Here is a 27,980-nt window from a genome sequence, read left to right on the forward strand (position 1 = left end):
AAGTATAATGAAGCCCTCGAAAGTCCAAATAATCAACTCTAGATTTCTAAAATAGTATTCAGGTTTAACTTTAATTGGCATAATAATCGAATAATGCATAAATCAAATCAAATCAAATCAAAATATAATAAATTAATAATAAAATTGATTATAAAATTATTTTATAACTTTCTTAGCAAATTTTCAATTTGAGACTACATATTATTAAATTATCATCAGAAATCTTACAATTATTGATTACAATTGTGCATTGATTTTTTTTCCTCAAAAAATTATAAAATTGTTATCAGATATCTTATAATTATTGATTAAAATTACTCCATCTGTCCACGAATAAGAGTTCTATTTTTCCATTTTTGTCCGTCAACGAATAAGATTCTCGGTTCATAATTACCATAAACGGTAAAAAGAGACCTCACATTCCACTAACTCAATCCACTCACATATCATTTAAAACTAATATATACAAGTGGGACCCCTATTCCACTAACTTTCTTCCACCCACTTTTCTTAACATTTCTTAAAACCCGCACCGTTTAGAAATGAGACTCTCGGAGAGATATGTACTAACATTTTCTCAAAAAATATTAAAATTATTCATTTCAAATACTCTAAAAAATAGCAGTATTAAAATTCCTAATTCAACTGTGAGCCAAAAAATAATTATTGTTACAAGTGTGGCTAGGGCTGGGGAAAAATACCGAAAAAATGATATATCGCTCGTATCGTATTGAAAAATATCGAAAAATTATCGAATTTTCGATATATCGTAATTTTCGATACGATACGAATCGTATCGTAAGTTTTCGATACGATAACGATATGAATTTTCTTATATCGCGATATATCGTTTTATATCGAAAATACGATATATATCGAAAATTTTCGATATATCGATATTTTAGACGATATTTTATTTTCGATATATATCGATATTTAACGATATATCGAATTTCGGTACGATATATCGAATTTCGGTACGATATATCGAAATATCGATACGATAACGATATGAAAATTTTTTATATCGAAAGTTCGATATATCAAATTAACGATATGAAATTCTTTCATATCGATATTTTCGATACGATACACGATACAACGTTTTCGATACGATATATCGTATCGACCCACCCTTAAGTGTGGCGAAAGAAATCTTCAATACTCCCTCCGTCCCGCTTTAGGAGTCCCGGTTGAGTCGGGCACATGTTTTAAGAAAAAAGTGTTTAGTGTGTAATAAATAAATATTGTAGTGGATGTTGGGACCCACTTTTAGTTGAGTGTCCAATAAATAAATGTTTTAGTGGATGTTGGGATCCACTTTTAACACTTTTTTATTAGTTGTAGTGGATGTTGGGACCTACTTTTAACACTTTGTAGGCATTTTTTATTAATTTATCTCAACCGGGACTCCTAAAGTGGGACGCCCAAAATTGATCAACCGGGACTCCTAAAGCGGGACAGAGGGAGTAATAATTTTTAAAATGAGACTATTCTTTAAATTGTATAAACATGATGACTCGTTAAAAAAAATATTCATCTGGTGTGCCGTCAAAATTGTACAGATAGTACATGTAATATATTTTATTATATTATTGAAATTAAAATTATTATTATTATTATTAAATTTAAGCATCGGCTTGATTAAATTCCTGGTTCCGTCTATGATATATTTATAAATATTGGATTATTAATAATGAAAATACATTGACTAATTTTCATTAAGCCTTAGATTGATTAGCATTTTGGGTTGGTTCGAAACCTAAATAATTATGATTAACAGTAAATTTTTTTGACATAATAACTTCTCGCAAAAATTAGTTCTATGTTGCTATTTTGAAATGTCCAAAAAATATAGTCTCATTTCAAAATGAAGTTTTTTTCGTATACTTTATCCACCGTTTTCTTCTTCTGTTTCTTACTTTTTTTTTTCTGTCTCTTACTTTATCTATTTTTTCTCTATTCTTTCCTACTTGTTAAAATATTGTATAATCCACACCAATAAAACTATTTTTCGTGGTTGGATGAACTATTGAAATATTTAAATAACCACAAAAGTTTAGAAATTTTTCGTGGTAGGATGAACTATTGAAATATTTAAATAACCACAAAAGTTTCTTCTAAATTCATTTACTCCTATTTTTTCTTATTATAATTACATTTTTGTCATTACTTTCAATATCGCTATCCTGTCTTGGCCTCATTTCGAATTTTCTTCCCATTATCATATCATCTATCCCAATAGTTCTAGCTCGGCTTCAATAACACTATCGCCATGTCTCAGGTTAAAGCAAGATTTTTTTATAGAAATCGTTAGAAATTTATGTGGTTTATGGTGGTCCATGTGCTAATTCGTCTGTACTTTCACCTTAATCTGGCGATTTTCACCGATTTTGAACAAGTTTTGAATTGGGGGTTTGGATTTTGTTGCTGAAAACTGAGGAATTATTACTTTATTCGTGGCGATGTTGTGTGATAAAATCTGCTTTATTGGTTGCATCTCTGTTTTTAATTGTTGCTTAACTTTGGCTTTTCCTTATGGGAGAAATTCTTTTTGTTCTGTGATGTTGACTGAATTTAATTTCTACCAACAAAGCAACTTACTTTTCTTTTCTTTTCTTTTTTTTTTTTGTTAGTGTGCTATCAATATTTTGCTACCAATTACTTCTGTCTCTTAATATTTGTTTTTGTCTTGTGTAGTCTGACCTGTTTTTCTAAGTTTTTCATATACACTAACAGCATGACTGAATCCTCCAACTGACAGAAGGTTTGGTCGAGTTTTTGCCATCAAAGTCAAGATTCGTATCTTAAGAATAAACCTTGTTTTTGCATCGGTATTACTAATCGGTTCATTTGCTTGGTGCGATTCTTAAGATTAGGCTTTCTTTCTTATTATTAAGGTGAAATTTTGTGGGTACTCTGTTTCTTCAAGTCTGTATCTTTGCTTTCATGCCAATATCGAGAACTTATGTGTTCCTTTATTGACGTACTTGTTATGTCAGTATTTTTGTCGTCCACTGCTCCCTTTTTAGATAACATACCTGTCTTACTTGATATATTTTGCTTCACTCATGTCCATTCATTGGTCTCGTGAGTTTTTTTTATTTTTTGTCTTTGTGTTGTGTTGGAAATATAATTTTAACGAGCTATACACATGCTATAAGGAAGAAATCGTCTCTTATGGATTGTAGTAATGATCAGAATAGCTTATACCGGCAATAAGTGCTACCAATCTAGATTATTGCGCGGTCTATTTCAACTACATTCACGTATGAGGGATAAGTGCATATGTTTCCACTCCAGAAAAACCGAACAACTATTGTTGTTCTATATGATTATAAACTTTAACACACTAAGGGGATGTTTACTTTGGGTGATAATTTGTTCACATACTTTTGATAGAGTGAACTATTTTAAGCTCATTCGATTGTCTAATCTTTGCAATACTCAAATCACATGTATTGATATGATAGTCTAAGCCATCATCCAAATAAATGATCCCTTGAAGTGGTCAATGACTTGTTGTGGGTCATACACATTGTAATGATAATGTGATTTTGTAGTGTCTGTCACATTCGCTCAATAGTTTGATTGGAATGAACTGATGGACCTTGATTTAGCCAATTAATTGAACTGTTATGTCCTTGAGCAGGTGTTGAGTCATTCGACATTGATTTGGAGAGTCAAAAGGTGACCGTGAAAACCAATATCCCACCCGAAACTGTTCTTCAGGCTGTTTCGAAGACTGGGAAGGCAACCTCGTTCTGGGAGGCGGGCGAGCCAGGATCGAAGTCCACATAGGCGTGTTGCAAGGGTTGGACAACATGGGAATATTATCTTTTTAGCACATTTAAGTCATAAGTGGAATCTTCTTGCAACCATGATGATTACCTTCGTTTTCTTGTCTGTAAAGATTATATTTGTCTCTTTAATTTGATTCATGTAAGGACGTCGTCAAACAACCGATGGCTGGACACATGCCTAATTTGGGGATATATAGAATATGTTGAAATTGAATAAGTTTATTTGGTAGTATTGAATTCGATATGTTTATGGATTTGAGATATGACATGGATTTTGACACATTACCATATTACGCAGTCAATGTAAAGAGGTAACATATCACGTCGATAGTTTATCGTGTCAAATATGCATTGGAAATCTAAACTTGTCAATACTACTCCATAAATTTCACTACTATGTAGATTCCATAATATTTTGAGCTTCTAGATATAATTAGTTTTTATTTCCAAAAGATTTAGCTCTCTCACCAAGTAGTATTATTTTTTATTTATTTTGTTTTTAATTTATTTATGAATTATTATATTAATAAAAAATTAATATATAACTTTTATATTTAATATAAAATTGAAAGTTAATTTTTAGTTATCTATATTACAAAATTAATTAATAAAGTGTCCAATTAGAAGTAAAAAAAATAGAATAATAGAAATTTTATCAGATTTTCGGGCCAGTCCATTGGGTTTTCGGGTCTGGTCCTAACGGGTTGCGGGTTAATCGGGTGCAGGCTAATAGGGTTTTGATTTTATCGAGCTAGAAATTTCTAGCACTAACTCTATAAATTTGACGGGCTATTCGGCCAGTCCACGGGTTATGGGCTACACTGACATCCCTAGGGTAAGAGTATGATAAATGGGAGAAAAAGTATGAAAGAAAAGCTTTGAGAAAAAGTATGAAAGAAAACTTTTCATTTTAAGAAATGAGACTATTTTTTGTGGACATCTCAAAATGGCAAAATGAAACTATTTTTCGTGGACGTGATGAAGTATAAGTATTATTAACGCAAGTTTTTTTAATATAAATAACGTTTTACTGACGTCAATCTTATGAGCAGAAGTTAAGAGCTCGTATCTCTACGAATATCTAATATATTTCCTATTTCTAATGCACATTAGAGCATCTCCAATGGTGCATATTTAAAAGTCAAAAGTTTTTGGTCATGTTTTTTTTTTTTAAAAAAAGGGCTTCAACACACAAAACCCCCGCCACTTTACTCCCCATCCCCGGCCGCCGTCTCCCGCCCCCCGTCCCCGCCCCCCCGGGGGGCCCGAGCCCACGCGAACCCGCTGCCGGCCCCCTGGGATTTAAATAAACCCCGGGCATGCCCCGAGCATCTCGTGAAGAAACATCTTTCTCCGTGGGGCCGCGGGCGGGCCCCCCACCTTTTTCAAGACCTTGTACATTTCCCATCCCGCGTATGGTTACGCGAATAGAGAGTGTACTGAGTGGGGCGGGGGAGGGGGGAGGGGGCCTGGCCCGCGGGGGGATAGGGGATCCGCCCCCCGCACCCCGCGCCCGCTTTGTCCAACCGGGGGGCGACCGGAAAAGAAGGGGGGGGATGGAAACTTCCGCATCCGGGGGGGTCGGGGTCCGCGCCCCACAGAGGTCGCCGCTATAGTTCCGGGCCGGGGTTTTGCCACCTTGGGCCCTATTTGTCCCAATTCTCGGAAATTTTCCCCCAGCCCCCGGGGGTTTAAACCCCATTTCCCCCCAGGGGGAACCCATCGGGCGATCCTCCCCGGGGTCGTCCCCACTCCCAAAACCAGCCACGGGGGGCGGGCCGATACCCGCAAAACGTCCACCGCGGTTGGGGCGCTCCCCCCCCCTTCCCCACCCCCCCCCCGCCGGGGGCCTTCCCGGGGCGGGGCGGCCTTTCCCATAGGCGCCCGATTTCCCCCCACAAAGGGCGATCCGGGTTGTTTGCAACCGGGGGGATCGGGGCACTTCCCAAACCCCCCCCGGGGCCCCCCCCGGGGGGACTATCCTCCGTCCACTTTTCACTATTCAAAATTATTTAGCAAATACGATTTTTATATATTACTAACTCGTTTTTATCGTAAAACAAATACTCCTATTAACTACGTCAATAAGAATTAGTTTCTATCGATTTGTGATAAGTTTTTATAGGGTAATAATAATAAGCAAATTCTATATACTGTACAAACTTCAAACTTTTCAATACAATGTTAACACAATGTCAACATAGTGTAAAATTTCAAGATTTTGATGTCAACACAATATCAACACAATGCCAACATGGTGTCAACCATTGGCACTGTATTGATATATTCTATTGCTGTTATTTTGTAATCTGTTAATATTTTTAATAGTCCAGATTATAGTTCGAGTTTGTACGATGTTTAGAGTTTGCATTTGATTAAATCCCAATTTCTATATCTGTAATAAGATAAAAGCCATTTCCTACTAAAAGTATTTCAAATATTCTTTTTATCTGTCTATTTCTTAGTTTACTAGTTTGCACTAAGACACACGCTTTTTACTACCAAGACTACCTTTTACGGATGAAGATAGTATATTAAAATGATTTAATTTTTTTTTTCTAAGTCAAATATCTTCATGTTTAATAACATAAATTATAAATATACATCTCAAATGAGATACTTTCTCTATCCGAAAGTAAATATTATGATTTTCTTGTTAGTTTGCCCATAAGAAATATTGCATTTCTTTATTTAGAAAAAGTTATATCTCACATTGATATATAAAAATATATATTCATTCTCTCCACTTAACACACAAAACAACATTTGCTAAAATTCTGTGTCTTAGTTTACTAGTTTGCACTAAGACGCACGCTTTTTACTACCAAGACTACCTTTTACGGATGAAGATGGTATATTAAAATGATTTAATTTTTTTTTTCTAAGTCAAATATCTTCATGTTTAATAAAATAAATTATAAATATACATATCAAATGAGATACTTTCTCTATCCCAAAGTAAATATTATGATTTTCTAGTTAGTTTGTCCCATAAGAAATATTGCATTTCTTTATTTAGAAAAAGTTATATCTCACATTGATATATAAAAATATATATTTGTTCTCTCCACTTAACACACAAAACAACATTTCCTAAAATTCTGTGTCATCACCGCAGTGTGACATCTATTATGAGACGGAAGGAGTACTATTTAACAACTGATGAAGAGGAATAATTTACTACTTCCTCTGTCACATAAAAATAGAGACTCTTTTTATTTTGGTCCGTCCCATAAAAATTAAGACTCTTTCATCTTGACTCATCCCATAAAAATAGTACCCTTCTTTCTCGCTAATGAGGTGTCCATTCTCCACTAATATAAATACATAATCCAAAAACTTTTTCTTTTTATCTCTCTTCTATTTTATCGATTACACTTTAAAATTTGTGTTGTCCCAAATATCTCTATTTTCATGGGTTGGAGTAGGGGTGTCGAAATGGTTATCGACACCCAATTTTGGACACAATGGCAGATACCCGCCCCACATTGAGTCGGGTATGTCCCGATACCCGAGTTGAATGTCCTGCACCAGACATTGTGGGTACCCGACCCCGATACACCTTATTTGTTTTTTAATCTACTTTTTATTGTTAGTTGAATGTTTATATAAGTTGAACACTGCCAAAATCCAAGTTGCAATCTATCTAAAATTATGTGATCAATTTTATTATCAATAAGTATTTTATTTTTTATTTATCATACAATACATTGTAAATTTTAAGAATAATGACTTGTATTTTTAAAACAAAAATTGAAATATCCGTTTTACATTATGTTACCACCTGAAACTCCCGTAGGAGTGTACAAAAAGGAAATTAGAAATAGTACAAAAAGGAAATTAGAAATAAACCATACATTCATAAAATGATCGAACTAATTAGTTAACAATAAAATTTAAATCCTAATGCTAAAAAAAAGCGGGTTTATTGGATTTAACGGGTATACCCGTGCGAGTAACGGATAAACTCGATACCCGTCAAACCCAAAATCATAATACCCGACCCCGATCCTATTTCCTTTTTTCATCGGGTAGCGGGTATCCAATACCTGATGGGTATTGAGTCGGGATGGGTATTATCCATTACCCGCTATTTGTTTCAACACCCCTAGGCGGGAGGGAGTATTAACTTTTACCAACTCATACACGTGTCTTCAATTTTCAGTTTGTGGCCTTTTCAAGCAAAGCTCTAAGCGTTCTAGCTCATTGGTTAGCATTTTTCAATGCAAAACTAAGGTATGAATTGGTGATACAAAACAAAGCATGAATCATTTTATCTTCTGAAACTATTATTTTATGCACCCAAAGTATCATTTTATCAGGCAAAAGAACCTTTTCTTCATTTAAATAAATCATCCAAACACATAGCAACACACACACAAACACAACAAAACACACACAGACACAAACACAGAGACACACACAACAACACACACAAACACAGCAGCAGGACACACACACACAAACATAAAGTATCATTTTAGCCCATGAAACTATCATTTTATAATGTAAAACCATCATTGTATCTACACAAATATCTTTTTATTTACCCAAATAACTTGTCACTTAAGTAGAACAAAACACTATTCACAAAGTATCATTTTATCATTTTCAGAAACTATCATTTTATGCACCCAAAGTATCATTTTATCAAGCATAACGGATAAACTCGATACCCGTCAAACCCAAAATCATAATACCCGACCCCGATCCTATTTCCTTTTTTCATCGGGTAGCGGGTATCCAATACCTGATGGGTATTGAGTCGGGATGGGTATTATCCATTACCCGCTATTCGTTTCAACACCCCTAGGCGGGAGGAGGGAGTATTAACTTTTACCAACTCATACACTGTCTCCAATTTCCAGTTTGTGGCCTTTTCAAGCAAAGCTCTAAGCGTTCTAGCTCATTGGTTAGCATTTTTCAATGCAAAACTACTCCCTTCGTCCGCTATAAGCAATACGTTTTTTTGGCATAATATTAAAAAAAAATGCAATTTAGAGAATTAAGTAGAAAGGGAATAAAATAATAAGAATATAATAAAATGAAAAGAGAATAAAATAAAAGAGATTTTTTTTAAGAGGGTCGTCAATGGTTCTCCATCTACCCTCGAAATGAGTTCGAATTATGACAAGCAAACTTAACCTCACCCACCCACCCACAGCTTGGGTACAGGCCCATAAGCTCGGCAGGCCCACAAGCCCACACAAGCAAACTTAACAAACCCCTGCCCCTGGGTACAGGCCCATAAGCTTGTCAGGTCCACATAGGAAATTAATCCCAGATTGCGCCTCCTAGGGGTCGAACTCGTGACCTCTAGGATGGGGACGCGATATCCTTGCCCCCTTAACCGCTAGGTCAAGAGGCTTGGATAATAAATAAAATAAGAGATTAACTATGTTATATTTGCTAAAAAGAAAATAAATCACTTTAAGTGTAACATCCTAAAAGAAAATAAATCACTTAACATCCTAATGAACTAACTAGTGTTAACATCTGTGCTATGCACAGGACAAAATATTTTTAAATAATAAAGATATATTACCTTAAAATAAAAAATAAAGAGTAAATAACTATAAAAATATATTTAGAGATAAGAAAGAATTAAAATAAGTATTTGTAATATTATAAACAATTAAAAATATTATAAACAACAAAAAAAAAGTATTTGTACTTCTCTCAACCCGCTCTCAATAAAATATTTCATATTTTAGCAGATAATTGTAAACTATTTTAATATTTGATATGAGTGTAGGAGTATAAAATAAAAGAAATAACAAAAGAGGAGATATGTGGATGACATAGAAAATACTACTATTTACAAAAGAAAAAAAAAACAGCAAATTATTTGAACGAATAAATAGCTCACCAGTTTCGATTAACAAAACATTAGTATTCATAAATGCAAACAAAAACATAAGTAAAACAATAACAAACCAGTAGTTCATAACTTTTGAAATTGCAATATAATTGTTTATAACTAAAAACATATTTTTATATAATGAAGAAAAATTATAAAGTAAATAAATTAAAGAAAAAGGATAATAAAAATATAATGAGTTTATGATTAAGAATATGTGTTAATTACATTAAGTATTCATAACATTATAAATAATTAATTGTTGGGGTTTGGTACCCCTTGCACAGCGGAAGACTTGTACAAAACAAATAAATCAGATACGGATATATTTGACCGATTATGCGATTAATCAATTCACATGTTAAACAGATAATTGCATGCTAGAACACAAATACTTCATGCTTAGAAAAATATAAATCCTAAACATGATTTCTACGATTTAGAGTTACCAATTTGATTCTCCAAAGAATCGTCGATTGATCGCGCCTTCTCACGGGATGATCTTCAATACTAGACCACGAATCTTCTTACTGTGGTTCCCGAAGCAGGTCTCGATATCGAGGGTGGGCTGATCTTATCAAAATACTAGGACTCGAATAAAGAAGAAGACAGAAATTCCTCACGGAGGAGAGCTGAAGAATTTTCGAGCTCCTCTACTAATTAGAGAGGGGGACGAAAATTTCATCTAATAATTAATTGTGATTTTGTCTCTCCTTTATTCTCCTATTTATATTAAGTTCATATTGGGCTCAGTCAGGGATCTATGGAAGGTTTTGGATATGGGCTCCCCCAATTAGTTTTTTACTAATTAAATTGAACCCACAATTTAATACAAGCTTATATTGGAATATTACGAGCAGCCACTACAGAAGTAATATTGCACTCCCCATCCAAATCTGAAATTACAAGTAATCCAGGTTTCCATTTTGTTTATTATTTATTTCCCGTGCTTAAGACATAAATGTCCATTAATTAATTAATGTCTTCTATGGACTTAATTAATTAATATCTTATTAATTCCAAGAAGTGGACTTAGCAAGAAACACTTATTTATTATTCATAGAGTAATAAAACTCCAACTAGTCAGTTTTCCGAATAATAAAACCTTGTTCGAGCTCCTCTTGAGGACATTATCAAACGAGACTCACCTCGCCAGGCGATTCAACATAATAGCAATCCTAGCACCGCTGGATGTGTAATTACCACTACCCAATATATCGATTATTGGTTGCGAAAAATCACAGCACCATTTGATAAGTCAAAGTAGTGCATAATCAATACCGTATGCTCTAACATGTAGATTAAAAAAAGTATTTTATCAAGACCTAGTCTTTCAATAGATAGCATAAAGACACGCCTTGTTGTTAGATCCATTCGGTGTTATACCACACCAACGTCATCTTAGCTTTTAGGAAAGGCTTAGAAACAATCAGATGACATTGCAACCTTTCACGATAGGCATGCTAAAGCCTATCTAGGTTGTAGAAATTCTTCTTTCTCTTTTACAAAGCATTGCATAGAACCGATTGTGTTACCTTAAAGTGCATTTACGCCCACATAACCACTACTAAGCAAAGACTTAGGCTTTGTTTACTTCTTATGCTAAATTGTTTGTAAAACATCTTATAAATGCACAAGTAAACACAATGTAATAATATACTGATTCTATTCGTGCGAACATGCTCGAATAATACTACTAATCGGGATAAAAGTGGATATAGAGTTTTACGTATACAAGCAAGATTCTATTCGAGCGAAACTTGCTCGAAACATGCTTTTCTCAGTATACCAAACCTAACACTAATAACATCATAAATAATAATAAAAAGAAAACTATACTCCTCCCAACCCAGTCTAAATGAAACATTTCATATTCGGCATACAATTTCTATATTTTTTAATCTATGAACTAAGTGGAGTATATATAAAAAGAGATGAACAAAAAAAAACTAAGTGGAGTAAAATAAAATAAAAATAAATGCACCATATATTACCAATGCTACGCACGGGACATAAGAAATCTGACCCTATCTCGACCCGAAATCTTCGAGTTCTTATTGGGTCGACCCTATAAAGATCCCAAACCCCATACGTACGTGATTGTATCAGTTAACTTCGCGCAGATTCATGTCGGATAAAAAATTGTCAGTCTTACTTTCTTTTACCCCTTTTCTTTCATTAATTAAAGAGTATAGTATTCCCTCCATCCCAGATAATTGTGGGACACTTTGACTCCGACACTCGCTTTTAAGAAATTTAACTGGAGAGTGAGTCGAAAAGTTGCCGCGGTTGTGTGTCCCACTTTTAAAGTATTAGCTTTTTATAATAAATGCTAAAGATAACTTAAGAAGTAGTTTTTGGAATACAGTGGCCCACTCACTAAAACGTCCCTGAAAGTTTTAAACGAGCATAAATTACGCTGGGGATCTGCTCGGAAATCTAATAATCGGTCAAATTATCTCGGACTCGAGGAGAGTAATTTAGTCCTAAACATAAGGACCGATTTATGAAAAATGGTATCGTCATTTAGCGAAAATTTGACTCACTTAGACTTAATCAGAGATTATTAATTGGTTAATATTATGTTAATTATTTTGCTAAATAATTCAATATTAGAATTTGAAATAAAAAGACAAATCTCCTCATTCTTCCAAAATTAAAACTAGGGATGTCAATGCAGCCCCAACCCGTGGGCTGGCCCGAATAGCCCACTAAATTTATAGGGTTAGGGTTGAAAATTTTTAGCCCGATAAAATTACAACCCGATTAGCCCGCACTCGATTAACCCGCAACCTGTTAGGGCCAGACCCGAAAAACCGATGGGCTGGCCCGAAAACCGGATAAAATTTCTATTGTTCTATATGTTTGACTCCTAATTGGATACTTTCATTGATTATATTTATAATATAGATAACTTAAAAAAAAAATTCAATTTTATATTAAATATACAAATTATATATTAAATTTTTATTAACATAATAATAAATAAATAAATTAGAAACTTCTAATTCATTAAAAAATATTTAAATTTCTAAAACATGTTTTAAAACATGCTTTATATTGTTATAAATTTATGTTTTATTTTGCACAAATCTCAAATATTAGTATTTGGTCATGTTTATGTTTTAGTTTAATTATATATCTCAAATTTATCTATAATTAAATATTTTATATTTTTTTAAATATAACTAATTTTTGTCAATATTTCTTGGATCGATCGCACGTTAACTTTATTAACCCGCTGAGCTAGCCCGAAACCCGAGCTTTTAGGGTTAGGGTTGAAATTTTATAACCCGAAAAAATCGCAACTCGATTAGCCCGCAACCCGAGTAGGATTGGCCCGAAACCCGGTGGGCCGGCCCGATTGACATCCATAATTAAAACCCTCCATTCTTCTAAAATTTTCTAAGTCTGAAAAAACGAAACATCATTTTCTTTTCTATCTTCTCTCACGCCCCTCTCCTAAGAACCCTAGCTCCGATTCCGACCAAAAATCCTGAATCCGACCGATTATTGTTAGTTTTCATGAGTTGGAATACGCCCAACTGTTACGTTACGCCGACGGTCTCGGTGAAGTGAAACACGCATACTCGAGAAGAGGAAGCGACGAAGGACATCCGCTGACGAACAAGGAGCGTCGGCTTCGTCGGATGTTGTGGGTTCAAACCTAGTTCTTCTCCTCCGGTTCGAAGTCCATTGTTTTCCGATTCGAAGTTGAAGACGCGAGGAAGCAAGTCGAAAAATCGAGTCATGAATATTTGGTGTTGATGGTTTTTGGATTTTGATGATTTTTGAATGTTGATGGTGTTAAGGTTGATACATTGCCTTATGACAATTTTTTTTTTTGTGGTTGTAACTCGGTTGTTTTTGAGCTTTGTTGGTGGTAGGATAGAACGGTACCTTATGCCAATGGCATTTTGATCGTGTAAATGTTTAGGACCAATTCGAAGTAAAAAATGAATATGAAGGACCACTTTGTATTGTATTTTGTTGTTATTTATTGGTTCAATTTGATGTCGGTTATAGACATAGTCGACGAAGAAACAATCACATACGAAGAAAGCAATCCATAGCGTATGAAACCAACATCACCTACAAAATGTTGTACATGTAAGTCTAAAATTGGTGTGCGTAATTGATCGGACCAAATGGAAGTAAATAATTTATATGAAGGATTACTTTGTCTTATATTTTAGGATTGTCCAATTAGTGCTTTTACGCGATTTTTCTAAGAAAATTATGAACGATTCACTTCAAAATTCAAATACGAACAACAATGTTACAATAACAAATTTAAATTACTTATCTACTTCAAAATTCGATACGATTCACTTTGCAAACACTACATCAAATTACTTGAACATAAACAAAAGTGTTACAACAACGACAAAACAAAGAACAAAGCTCAAAACATTCACTAATTTCGGATTTTTTCATTAATTGCGTTAAAATTTAAAGCCAGCTCCTCAAAATCGGCACCACTGTCGAGGTGGACGAAGAACAGGCCCGAGCTTCGACATCACGATTTGGCTCGCACCACTTGAAGAAACTTCATTCCTTCCTCTCACATATGAAGTAAAGCTTCCCCTCGACGGTTTGCCTTGTCCGGTGCCAATACGAGTGCCGCCGTCTTCTTACAATAGTAGAAAGCGTAGCTAAATCGGAGGTCTCCGAAGTCACGACCGGTCGCGGTCGCTGTCGACGTCGACGGAGTTCCAGCTACACGTCGAACGACCCATGTTCGAAGGTGTTTGTTTGTTGCAGAGATGGAGAAAAGAATTAGGGTTCTTGGGAGGAACAAGAAGAAGGAGCGGGAGAAAAGGGGAGAGAAATTTGAATGAAATGAGTGTTGAATTTTTGTTTAATATTAGAGTATTTTCACTATTTCCATTTAGGATTTAAAAATGTAAAATCCAAAGAAAAAAAAATTCAATTAGATACAGTAATTAAAATAAGCTAATCGAGTCAAATTTTCCCTAATTGACGGTTGACCGCCGAAATTGCGGAACCGTAAAAAGGACCTATTCGAGAGCATTTTCGTATGTTTTGGACTTACTTTTTGAAAAGTGAATGTTTTAGACCAAAATCATAAATCGGCCATATGTTTAGGACCAAAAGAGGATTATACTCTTAATTAAAATATTTAAAGTCTATCATTTATTCTAGAAAATATATAAACAATATATTATATCTTGTAAATATCTAGATGTACAAATAGTCATTACAATAATTTAATTGTACCATGATAAATTTAATGTACCAATCAATAAAATAAATAAAATAAAAACCTTTAAAGTCGAAATTGTAGTAAGTATATTTATTATAATGACTCAACTACTCTGGCATAACTCGAAAGGAATAAAAATTGTTCATTAGTTTGGTTTGTTTACATGAATTTATTTTGATTTTTATTATAATTAAAATATAAAAGTAAAAAATAATATTAATAAAAAAATCTAAATTTATGACTATATTAAAAAGATTGATGAAAACATAATAAATATACCTAAAAGTATAAATTATACGCATTTATTATGATAATTTTTTAACAAACTAAACTTTTCAGTAAAGATTAACACGTGTACTATAATTATTTTATGATTAAATATAATTAGTGTCATAGACTTTACTACAAATTAGTTCTCGAATAATTAAAAATTAACTACATATATACTACACCGAAATAAATATCAAAATTTACAATAATTAAAAACGTAGTACTTTTGAAATTTTTGATTTGGTATTTGTATATAATTAAAGTTGTAACTTCTCTAACAATATATAATTAGTAATATAGTAGAATTTACTATAATTAATTTCTACAATTAATTGGGAACCACTCCATAAATACATAAAGTGAATAATCAAATCTCAATATAATTATAAGCCGATAACTTTGAAATTTTGGGTTTGGTATTTTGGTTATTTTCAATTTTAATATATTATTATTTATTTACTTATAATCAATCAATTTTTTTTTTACTTAAAGTTTTAAAAAAACGAAATAGTAATAAATTAGAATAAATTCTTAAATATCAACAATCTTTAAATCTTATTCTAAAAAATTATTATTTTAATGTTACTTTATTTTCACAAAAATAATATTAGTGTGTAATATTAAGTGAGAAATTGACTAAGTTTATCACTCCGGTCCCAGTCATTCATGTTCACATTTTATTAAAAAAGCTAATATCTTGTAAAAGTAGGCACGTTCATTAATTTTTCATTCACTTTTTATTAGATTTTTTAAAACCCATGTCCGATTGAGATAAACTTTGGGGGACGAAGGAGTATTATTCAGACAATACAAATTATTGTTCCGTAGTATATTTTATTAATAATTATTTTTGGCCATGGAAATTAATTAATTTATTTAAATTTTGACAGATATAAAATAAATTAATCATCCCAACATCCAAATTAAATCCCCATTTAGTTAAAAAGAGTATCAATGGAGTAGTAAAAAAGCTGTTAGAGCATGCAGGTTGAAGAGAAAGCGTCGTCCTCTGTCGCGCGGACCCTACGTGCCCACGTCCGTTTGGGACGGCTTAGCCGTAGGAAAATTCGATTTAAAAAAAATTCATAATTAATTCGAAATAATACCAAAAATTAAAAAAATATATATTTTTGGATTCGAAAAAATAGAGCCGTTTATGGACTTTTTTTTGGATTTTTGTGATTTTTTCTATCCCAAAATCATCTATAAATACACACATTCATTAAACACTTTTCACATCAAATTATCTCGCATTCATACTTTTTCATACTAAATCATCTACATCTTCCTCTCTCACCAAACCTCTCTAAAAAATTCAAAAATGGATTTCACCAATCTCTTTCGGAAGTGGGCGCGAAGAACAAGAATATTATGAACAATATCGTGCGGCCTATATCGCCGCCAATACCCCCGCCCTCAACCAACTAGAGCAAACGTCGCTACATCCCTCGTGATCGAGAGGAGCCCACGAAAAGGGTCGTTGCCGACTATTTTTCCGACCGACCGCGGTATCCGGAAGATTACTTTCGGCGCCATTTTCGCATGTCAAAATGGTTGTTTATGCGTATTGTCAACACATTGTCCATCCGCGTTGAATACTTTCAAGAAGGTCGCAGAACGCAACGGTCGGCAAAGTCTCTCGGTGTTGCAAAAGTGTACTTGTGCCATCCGACAACTTGCTACTGGGCAAAAGGCTGACTCTTCGACGAGGTATTTTCATGTCGGTGAGTCAACCCGGAATCCTATGCCTTAAGAATTTTTGCGACGGCGTTCGTTCGCTTTCAGGTGAGGAACTTCGGGCACCCACCACCGATGATTGTCAACGGTTGCTTCGTCTTCACAAAACAGCCCACGGTTTTCTCTCGGATGCTGGCAGCATTGATGCATGCATTGGAAGTGGAAGAATTGCCCGACGCTTGGAGGGGTCAATACTTAAGCTGCCAAAAAGGGCGGCGCCCAACGCTATCCTTGGCGGTCCCCGACTACCGCCTATGGATTTGACATGCATATTTCGGTGTTGACGGATCCAACAACGACTTGAACGTGTTATATTCTTCACCACTCTTCGATGATGGTTTGAATAGTGTAGCACCGGCGATCGACTTCACCGTCAACGGAAATGCATACTACGGGTTACTATCTCGCCGATGGTATCTACCCAAGGTGGTCGATTTTCGTGAAGTCGTTCAGCAATCCACAAGAGCAAAGACGGATTCTTTGCGCAACGATACAAGAGCCCACAATGAGCTACAAAAAGATCTAATCAATCACATTTGAGCAAAATTCGACAACGAGTAGTGGGCCTTTTTAATTTTATGGATTTTAATTGTGTAATTTTTAATTTTTAGGATTTAATTATGTAATTTTTAATTTTTAGGATTTGAATTATGTAATTTTTAATTATTTTATAATTGATGTAATCCAGGTATTTTTAATGCATTTTAATATTTGGAAATGTTTTTATTTAAATTGAATAATAAAATGATGGGACTTGAGTTTTGTCCTTAGCTAAGAGCATGGATGTGGGTGTTGTGCTCTTACTAAGGACAAAGTAAAATGGGTCCGGGCCCCTTCGTGTCTTAGCTAAGAGCACGGATGGTGATGCTTTATATTGTTGTTTTCATTTATTATAGAAAATTCATTAAAAAATCCTGAAACAAAGCCCAAATATTTACTACATAAATTAATACTAATCTTTGATCAAACCCCTAATACGCTTCTACACAGGGCGGCCCCCATTTCACTCCCCCTATCTCTCTTCTCTCTTTATCTTCCCAACGGAGCTGCCACTCGCGCGCTCCTTCCGCCCATCCGCTGCTCCTCCCACGACTCTCCGCCCGCCCCACGCTCCCTCCGCCCGACTCGCCGCGCTCTTCCTCGATTTCGCCGCCCCCCACCGCTCCCTCGCCCGACTCGCCGCCGCTCTTCCGCCCGACCCCCCGGTTCTTCCGCCTTGTGTCAAATCTCTCTCGGTTTCACGCCCCACAGTTTTGCTGCCCGGCGACAGCAACTACATTCGGTGGCCGCCGTCACCCTGTTTTTTCATACCGGCGTTGACCTTGTTCCCGGTTAGATATCTTTCTCTTAATTTTTTCATGTTTTCAAAATTTGTAAAATAAACTCAATATTTTGGTGTTCCAATTCTCAGAAAAAGGGGAGATGGAAAGATCCACCTTTGTTTTGTCGCCGGAAAGGGCGCGGTTTCCAGGCGGAATATCCCCCAAAAGATTAGCAATGCAATCGAGAAAATTAGTTTACATTAGTTCAAAAGAATGAATAAATGAATTCTCAAACATTCTACATTATTTATCATTATTTGAAAACTTGTTTGTCCAAAAATATTTGCCTCTTTGCTATCCAAGGTTACCATTTTTTCTTAATGACCAAAAAGGGTAAATAAAATAGCTTTAGAGCACTCCCAATGGCCGGCGTTAAAACCGGGGTTTATCGCGGATTTTTGAAATCCCCCGATGGGGGGAGTCGGCTTTTCCGGCGTTAATTCGGTAGTCGGTAGAATTACGCCGGCTATGAAGATCAAGATGGGCCTCTCGCCGGACGCCCCTCCCTCTTAGTTTTTTAAATCCTTGTTTTTTATGGTTTTTTATTTGTAGTTTTTTTTTCTCGTTGTATTATATTTTCCAATGATTAATACAACGACGAATTGTTCATTTATAAATCTATTTATTAAACACATTTGTAGGGAAAATTAAATAATATTAAAAATGATGATGTAAAAATGAAATGTTGAGTTAGGGAGAAATAAGGGAGAAACCATTGGAGCAGTTGGCTAAAAGTTGGCTAAAAACTGGGGATAAATTTTGGTGCTGATGTGTGCGCTGATGTGACAGGAGTTAGGGAGAAATAAGGGAGACCATTGGGAGTGCTCTTACTTTTTCCCTCCAAAAAAGGCAAAAATGTCTTTTCATCAAGCTGTCACTTTAGATTAGGGTAGATGGAGCATAAAATACCGTATCATGTTTTATTGCTTACTTTTTTTACTGTAAATTTTTAAATTAATTAAATAAATTACTCCCTTTACTATCTGTCACTATTTTCATTTTTGGTATGTCTGTCTTATACTTACTTTTTACTCTTTTAGTCTCATAATAGATAACATAAGAAAGAAAGAAAAAAAAATATGTTGGTGGAAAATAAATCCTATAGAGAAATAAATTTCCTAAGCAAAAAGTTTTTTTTTTATGAAACAGACCAAAAAGAATTTTCTATTTTTAAAGGATGGAAGGAATATATTCATGTAAGAGAAAAAAAAATACATATAACATCTTTTATGTGACAATTTGATTAAAACATCTTTTATATGACAAACTACAAAAGAAAGTGTAATATTTATTACATTACAGAAGGAGTACAAATTTTGATAATAGACATCCAAAATTCATTTTATTCATATTTTATTTTAAAATTGATTTTTAAAGTAGAACTCAACTAACAATCTATAGATTTTCACCCAGTTCTTTTATACTCCCTCCGTCCGCCAATACTAGTCACGCTTACTATATTTTTTATGCCCTTCGTTCCAAATATGTTGAGCCGTATTTCTTTTTAGGATGTAACAACTAAGTTGAGTTATTTCATTTTTTGAAAAAAATAAAACATTTAATCACTCTTAATTTATTCCACAACCTACATTACTTTATCTTTATCTCTCATACTTTATTCCTCTCTCATAATTTTTAACACAATTTCTTAATTTTTGTGCCCATAAATTTTGACTCAATTTAGTTGGGACGAAGGGGTACTACTTTTGGTGATGAACCCTATATTCCACTAACCTATTTATACTCATATTTTACTATAAACTTAATATATAAAAGGAGGACTCGTATTCCGCTAATTTTTTCAATCTATTTTCTATTATATTTCTTAAGATCCGCGCCGGATCAAGTGGTGCCTAGTATTAATAAACAGAGAGAGTATTTTTTAAAACTCTAGTCTATCCCATATTCTTTGGCCAAACCAATAAAAAGCTCACCTTAATAAAAAATCGCTAATGAGCAGAAATTATATTACCACATGTCCTTGCCTCGCCTCATTCGATTAGCCACTCAGAACAAATCGATCTGCAATGGAAAATCCATCCATGCTCGGGTTATTGTATCCGGGCCGGATCCAGATGTCCAGAGCGGCAACCATTTGCTCACAATGTATGCAAAACTCGGTAACATTGATTACGCCCAGAAACTGTTCGACGGAATGCCTGTTAGAAACCTAGTCACTTGGACTTCACTTATCTCCGCTTGTTCCCAAATGGGCCTGTTGGAGAAGGCGTTGAATTGCTTCAGAGAAATGATTCTTGAAGATGGGATCACTCCTAATCATTACACTTACGTTGCTGCTCTTTCGGCTTGTGCTCATATTAGGGCGCTGAGGAATGGCAAAGAGATACACGCGAGAATATTCAAGATAGAAGAAACTGTTAATAGCTTTGTGAATAATAGTTTAGTTAACTTTTATGGGAAATGCGGGTTGCTGAAGTCTGCAAGATTAGTTTTTGAGACCATTTCTGAGCCAAATACTGTTAGTTGTGTTTCTTTGATAACTAGCTACACACAAAGTGGGGATAATGATGAGGGCTTGAGGATTTTCTTGAGGTCTTTGAGGATTGGGGTAAAAATTAACGAGTTTACGTACGTGAGCATCTTACATGCTTGTGCTGCATTGCTGATTTTGGATGTTGGAAAGCAAGTCCAAGCTCTGGCTGTCAAATCTGGTGTTAGGATTGATCCATATGTTGTGACATGCTTGATTAATCTTTATGTAAAATGTGGCGATTTGGAGCACGCGAGTAGGGCGCTGAGAGAGGCAGAGAAGCCGAGTATCACAGCTTGGACTGCGTTGATTGGAGGCTGCGTGCATCTTGGAAAAAGCAGAGAGGCTATTGATCTTTTCCAAGAGTTGATTTCCGCCGGCTTGAAACCTAGTGAGCAGACATTTGCTTGTGTGCTGGGAGCCTTTAGTAGGGATGTTGAAATTAAAGGAGGGATGCAGCTCCATTGCTTGATTATAAAGATGGGAGTTAAGCCATTTATTTTTGTCTCGAATGCGCTGCTTGACTATTATGCGAAACTCGGCTGCTTATGTGATTCCTTCAAAACATTTTCTGAAATGGATACGTGTGATATTGTTAGTTGGAATGCTTTATTAGCTGGCTGCATCAATGCAAAATCTTATGATATAGCAATCCGAGTTATCCAGGGGATGTTGTTGGAAGGGTTCGAACCTGATACTTACACATATTCAAGTCTTTTGAGCATTTGTGGCGATCTGCCCGCAGCCGAGTGGGGGAAGCAAACTCACTGCTGCATCATTAAACCTAGATTAGATGCTAACGTGGTGGTTGGAAGTGCTTTAGTAGATATGTATGCCAAGTGTGGGCGACTGAACGATGCAAGAAAAGTTTTCGACACTCTCCCGAGAAAGAATCTTGTTTCATGGAATGCCATGATTGGCGGCTATGCTCAACATGGATTTGGCAGAGAAGCACTTGAAATCTTTGGCATTATGCTGAGGAATGGGGTCAAACCGGACGACATCACATACCTTGGAGTGCTGTCATCATGTGGACATGTTGGAGCAACGGAGGAGGCATTGCATCATTTTGGATCAATGACTAGAGAATTTGGTATTACACCAAGAACGGATCATTTGGCTTGCGTAGTCGGCCTGTTTGCTCGAAAAGGGAAGACAAAAGAGGCATATGATTTCATAAGAAATTATGGTGGTGCTTCCAATAAAGTAGTGTGGAGAAGTCTTCTATCTGGTTGTGTGATTAACAGACATTTGGAGCTGGCCAGGTATGCTGCTGAGCAAATCTTATGCATAGATCCAAAGGATACATCAGCTCATGTGATGCTATCGAATATCTATGCTGATTCTGATATGTGGAGTGAAGCATCTGAAGTCCGAAATCTTATGGAGGAGAAGGCAATGAAGAAGGAAGCTGGTTATAGCTGGACTTAGTTGGAGATCTGAACATTATGCATGAAATTTACCTCACTGCCACATATTCTTCATTCCATGCCCCCTAATCCGAGGGCAACAGTCAAGCTTCATCGGGTCTTTCTTTCAGGTGAGTGTAGTCTGCAATATCTTAATGCATTTTACAGAAATAGCATTTTCAGAGCCATTTTGATATGTGAATGTGAATAACAACAATAGTTTTAGTTACAAGTTGGAATTATTGTAATTCTAACTTAGCTGTTGATGATTATAAGTCACTTCATTCATTCAGCTACCTCTAATTTTTTGTTTTTTCTTAAGTAATTCATTCAGCTAACATGTAGTAGAAAAATAACTTGTTTTATTCAAACTACTGAACTGAATTCTAATTCAATTAAACTTGTAATTTTATGCATTTGTTTCATTTTTCCTTATATATATGCAACACGAACCCATTGGAAGACCCTATAAGAACCCGATGATTCCAGGTTGACAATGGGTTGACACGATAACGGTCCAACCCGCACAATTTGACAGCCTAAGAAAAAGTAAGTAAAGTGTGAGAGAGAAGAAAAAAATGTGTAAAGTATGATAGAGAAACTTTCTATTTTTAGAAATGATACAATTTTTTGTGGACATTCCAAGATGGTAAAATCAGACTATTTTTTGTGGACAAAGAAAGTAGTATTAAATTAATTAATTGTTTGACTTTATGAAGTAAAGTGGGTATAATGTGGAACCTACTTTTATATTAGCTTATAATAAAATGTGAATGGAATGAGTTAGTGGAATATAGGGTCACTTATAAAAAGTGAAATTAGATATTTATTGAGTAAAATTGTATAAACAAAGAATGTTACCATTCTCACGTCCTAACAATATATTAGCAAATATTTTACTAATATGGAAACAATATTTTATATGGAATAATAATGAATATATAAATTATTTATAATGCAAACTGTATCCTAAACCTAATCTTCATCGGATTCAAAATCTGTTTATATGAGATTCGTATTCTTCACAAACTCAATCTTTGTGTTTGGGTTTGGGTTTGGCATACAAAAAATTCACATCAATCAAAATGGATTACGAAGAAGAGGACGAATACTCAAGCGGCGATGACGGCTACGCCTCCTTGGAGGGCCCCACCATAGTCAATGACAAACCCTACAAAATCCTGAATGAGGAAACACTGAAACAGCTCCAACAAAACGACATCTCCGAAGTTTCGGATCTCCTCGGCGTCACCAGAGGCATCGCCTGCAGCCTCCTCCTCCGCCACAAATGGACCGTCGACTCCGTTCTCGACGACTGGTTCACCGACGAAAAACTCAGCCAATCCTTCGGCGGCGGCGTCCCTCTCCTCCAAAACAATCTCTACTGCAAAATTTGCATGGAAACCGTCTCCCACACGCTCTCTGCCGCCTGCGGCCATGTCTTCTGCACCGACTGCTGGGTCGGCTACATCGCCGCTGCCGGTGCCGCCTGCCTCACACTCCGATGCCCCGAGCCCAAGTGCACCACCGTGGCCGGCCTCGACGTGATTCAGGCCGTCTCTCCCGCTGAGGACGGCCTCAAATTCCGTCGCTATTTGTATGAATCGTACGTGGAGGCGAGCCCGGCCCGGAAGTGGTGCCCTGGCCCCGGGTGCGAATTCGCAGTGGAATTCTTCGGAGGAAAGGAGGACTATGACGTGACTTGCGACTGCAGCTTCAAATTCTGCTGGCAGTGCACGGAGGAGCAGCACAGGCCAGTGAGCTGCGGGACGGTGGCGAAGTGGGCGGAGAAGAACACGTCGGAAGCAGACAACAAATCGTGGATCGTGGCCTACACCAAGGCCTGCCCTAACTGCAATCAAAATATTGAGAAGAATCAAGGATGCTGCCACATGACGTGCAAATGCCGCTACGAATTCTGCTGGAATTGTATGCAGAAGTGGAAGAACTACGGCCACACGTGCAACGAGTACACGAGGGAGAAGGAGGCCGTGGTGGAATGCAGCTTGATGGAGGCGAGGGCAGAGCTAGCCAGGTACTCCTTCTACTTCGAGAGATGGGCGTTGAATCACAGGTCGAGGGAGATTGCACGCGCGGATGCAGCGCGCGCAAGGAGCGAGAGGGTCCCGGCCCTCTCAGCCGCGCAGGGGGTGAAGGAGACGGAACTGGAGTTTGTGGTTGAGGTTTGGGACCAGATCGTGGAGTGTAGGCGCGTGCTCAAGTGGAGCTACGCGTATGGATACTACGTGAGGAGGGAGGAGAGGAAGAAGAAGGAGATTTTCGAGTTCTTGCAGGGGGATGCGGAGCGATCGCTGGAGAGGCTGCACCACTGCGCCGAGAAGGAGGGAGCCAACTTTGCTGGGAAAGCGTTGGAGGAGTTTGCTGAGTATAGAGCCAAGTTGGTTAATCTCACTAAGGTTACTGCCAAGTTTTTTCAGAATCTGGTTAGGGCTCTCGAGAATGATCTTTCAGAAGTTGAGGGTGCATAGGATTCTTAGAATAATATCCTTCACAATAATTAAATTTATCTTCTGCTTTTTCTTCTTGCACTTAATATAATTTCGTACAGATTGCATTATTATGCATTCGAGAGAAGCATGTGCTAGAGAGAAGGCTTGGGTCTTTAGAGTTAAGGTGTTTGCTTCGAATTGTAGGTTAATCCACGTGTCACTCGAGAGAGGGCCTAGCCAATTGTAGCGACCCCTAGAGAGAGGGCTTGGGTCTTTAGAATTAAGGTGTTTGCTTCGAATTGTAGGTTAATCCACGTGTCACTCGAGAGAGGGCCTAGCCAATTGTAGCGACCCTCCCTAGCCATGAGTGACGTTCATATAAATAAGCATGTCCACTAGGTGATACTAATTCATTGCACTAGTTTTCAAAGTCCAAGTGTGATACTCAAACCGACTTCCAGTCTTCTTTGCATTGGATATTCTTGTTTCATAACTAAAGTAGTGAAATAATATCTTTGAAATTCCTTTGTTTACCTAATTTTAATAATTTATTTAATTGTTTTGATTATCTTATTTACTTATTTTTGCCTAGTTTTATAAAATCAAACTCAAAAACCTCATGTGTTCAGATGGTATATTATGCTTGATTGTGATAGGCAGTTTGCAATCTTATTCCTCATGATTCGATACTCATACTGACCCAATCTATTGTTACACTTTATACTTGCAACTGATTTTAGTGCTGAAAATATAAAATAAATATCTAGCAGTCAATTAAGAAGAATGGTGATGAAAATTAGAAGCACACACTGGTGGATTATGCATTCCAACTAGACTGGGCTTAACATTGGCGCATTTGGTGGTAATGTGACCTTTCTTCCCGATGTATTTGATATCTACATGACCAATCTCGACATCATCGCATGGCTTACTCTTGCTGCAATTTAACGTTATCGCTTCCTTCGTTGCGGTCGGGCCTCTGATGTTCTTGATTCTCACCCCCCTTCTAACTCTAATACTCGAAGGTCTATGCAATTCACACAGTAAACAAATATCATAATTTTCTTTCTACTCGTTCCAAAAAGTAGAAAAAATAGAATGAACTAGGAGTATTTTATTTTCCATCACATATGTCGTCTAGACCCTACGAACTACATTTCCATACAGATAAAGTTAGGACATTCATGAGACATTAATTTTAAATGATATGATATTAGTAAAATACTAATAGATTCATCCCAGCTAAGACGAAACGTTTCTTTTTCACATATGTTTTTGGGAGAATGATTAGTTATTCTGGAGAGAAAATAAAGTAAGAGAGAAAATAATATGGAGGAGAGTTTCTTCTACATTATTTTGTCTCTTACTTTATTTTCTCTTCACTTTAACTATTCTCTTCATCCCTTAAATATTTTCACACTTAGATTGGGCACGAGTTTTTAGAGATGTAATGGAAAGTGAGTTGAAAAAGTTAATGGTGAGTGAGTCCTACTTTTATATTTTAATTTTATAATAAAATATGAGTTAGAATGAGTTAGTGGAATATGAGGTCCACTACCAAAATGGTAAAAAGTGAAATGTGACAAATTTTTGTAGGAATGACGAAAATGTAAAAACGTGACAAAATTTAAGAGACGGAGGGAGTATTTATTAATTTTTTTTAAAACAAGTGAAAAAAAATGTTTCATTTACAAAGAGAGTACTCCCTCCTTCCATAGTAATAGAGTCATTTTGCCATTTTCGTACGTTCCATAGTAATAGAGTCATTTCTCTTTTTAGTAAAAGTCAACACATTTTTCAACATCTACTTTACTCTCTCTTATTTTATTCTCTTTTCATCTCTCTACATTTTTAATTTTCCACTTTACTCTCTCTTTACTTTAACTCACCTAACACAATTTTTCTTAATCTCCATGCCGAAAAGAACCGCCTCCAATATTATGGAACGGAGGAAGTATATAATTAACTATTTGAATGATAAAATAGTCAAATTCAAATAAAAGAGTTGATTAATTTAGATTATATCGTTCAATCCAATATACTCCATCTCTCAAGGTAAATGAAGATATGATCAAACTCTATGTATAAACTATAAAGTGTTTACTTTTCTAATATGGTAAATTGATAAAAAAAAATCCACATAATAATTACTTTGATAAATTGATTAATGTTTTTTTTCTCTTATTCATAAAATCTTCAATCAAATATTTTATTAGTTTATCTATTACGCAAAATAATACTTCCTCCGTCTCATAAAAATATAAACATTTCCATATATGGAAAATTGTCCTAACTCATTGCCCATACACATTAATTTATTTATAACTTATACCACTATGATCCATTATTACAACATCCTAAACACTAATAATAATGTGGGTCTCACTATCCAACTACTCTAACTAACATTCTCTTCTTCTATCTTATTTTATCAATTATACACTAATTACCATGCAATTCAAAATGCTCATATTTTTATGAGACGGAGGGTGAGTACATCCTAATTGTACACAGTGGCGGATCAAGGTGGGGGCAGGTGGGGGCGGTCGCCCCCACCATGCGACTAATTTTCCCTTATCCCGGATGTATATTTTCCATATCCGCCCCCTCCGTTGCCTCCAATGTCGCGCCGTTGACCGAAAAAAATAACCATTATCGCCCCAAGCTCAATTGAAATAACATCCACAGACTTGCTAAGTTGTATGGCATGCCTCGATCCAAAAAAGATTTCGCTGCTTTTAATATTGATAAGCTTGTTCATCTTGCTACTCTTTACCCATAGGACTTCACATGGACTCAACATACTGAATTGTTTAAACAACTTGAAACTTTTGTTGATGTTGTGAGAAGAGATGCACGATTGAATGCTATTGAAGATTTGGCTAGCCTATCTCAGAAGATTGTTGAAACCAAGAAAGATTAAGTTTTTTCGTTGGTTTATCGTCTGATTGAGTTGGTATTGATCTTCCCCGTAGCGAGTGCATCTGTTGAAAGAGTATTTTCAGCAATGAAATTTGTCAAGACTGACTTGCGGAATAGAATGGGAGATGAGTGGTTGAATGACAGTTTGGTAGTTTACAATGAAAGATCCATCTTTGCTAGTGTTTCTAATGAAAGAATCTTCAAACGTTTTCAAGATATGGATACCCGTAGAAATCAGTTGTCTCGGTTAACAGATGCTAGAGCTACTTGAATTGTAATAGACTTTCATTTTGCTAAAAAAACATATTGAAGTATTATATTTAATATTTTATTATTTTATTCCGCTCCCTCCATTTTTTAATCCTGGATCCGCCACTGATTGTACACTAATTACCGTGCAAATCAAAATGGCCTAACGTATAATCAAGCAGACAAATAAATCATCATCATGCACCATTGAAAAGGATTCAACAAACATATGAAGAAAAA

The 27,980-nt window shown here is 35.7% G+C and overlaps 2 protein-coding genes across 2 annotated transcripts; both read left to right on the top strand.

The window, feature by feature from the left end:
• Positions 1 to 20,154: 20,154 nt before the first annotated feature.
• Positions 20,155 to 22,447, top strand: LOC125190578 (pentatricopeptide repeat-containing protein At4g39530-like). Its single transcript, XM_048087908.1, has one exon. It carries the CDS (start codon positions 20,195 to 20,197, stop codon positions 22,139 to 22,141), a length of 1,947 nt encoding a protein of 648 aa, XP_047943865.1. The 5' UTR covers positions 20,155 to 20,194; the 3' UTR covers positions 22,142 to 22,447.
• Positions 22,448 to 23,204: 757 nt separating this feature from the next.
• Positions 23,205 to 24,608, top strand: LOC125189818 (probable E3 ubiquitin-protein ligase ARI8). The gene has a single exon (XM_048087048.1). It carries the CDS (start codon positions 23,205 to 23,207, stop codon positions 24,606 to 24,608), a length of 1,404 nt encoding a protein of 467 aa, XP_047943005.1.
• The last annotated feature ends 3,372 nt before the right edge of the window (positions 24,609 to 27,980 follow it).

Source organism: Salvia hispanica, chromosome 5 (genome assembly GCF_023119035.1).
Source record: "Salvia hispanica cultivar TCC Black 2014 chromosome 5, UniMelb_Shisp_WGS_1.0, whole genome shotgun sequence".
NCBI lineage: Eukaryota > Viridiplantae > Streptophyta > Magnoliopsida > Lamiales > Lamiaceae > Salvia > Salvia hispanica.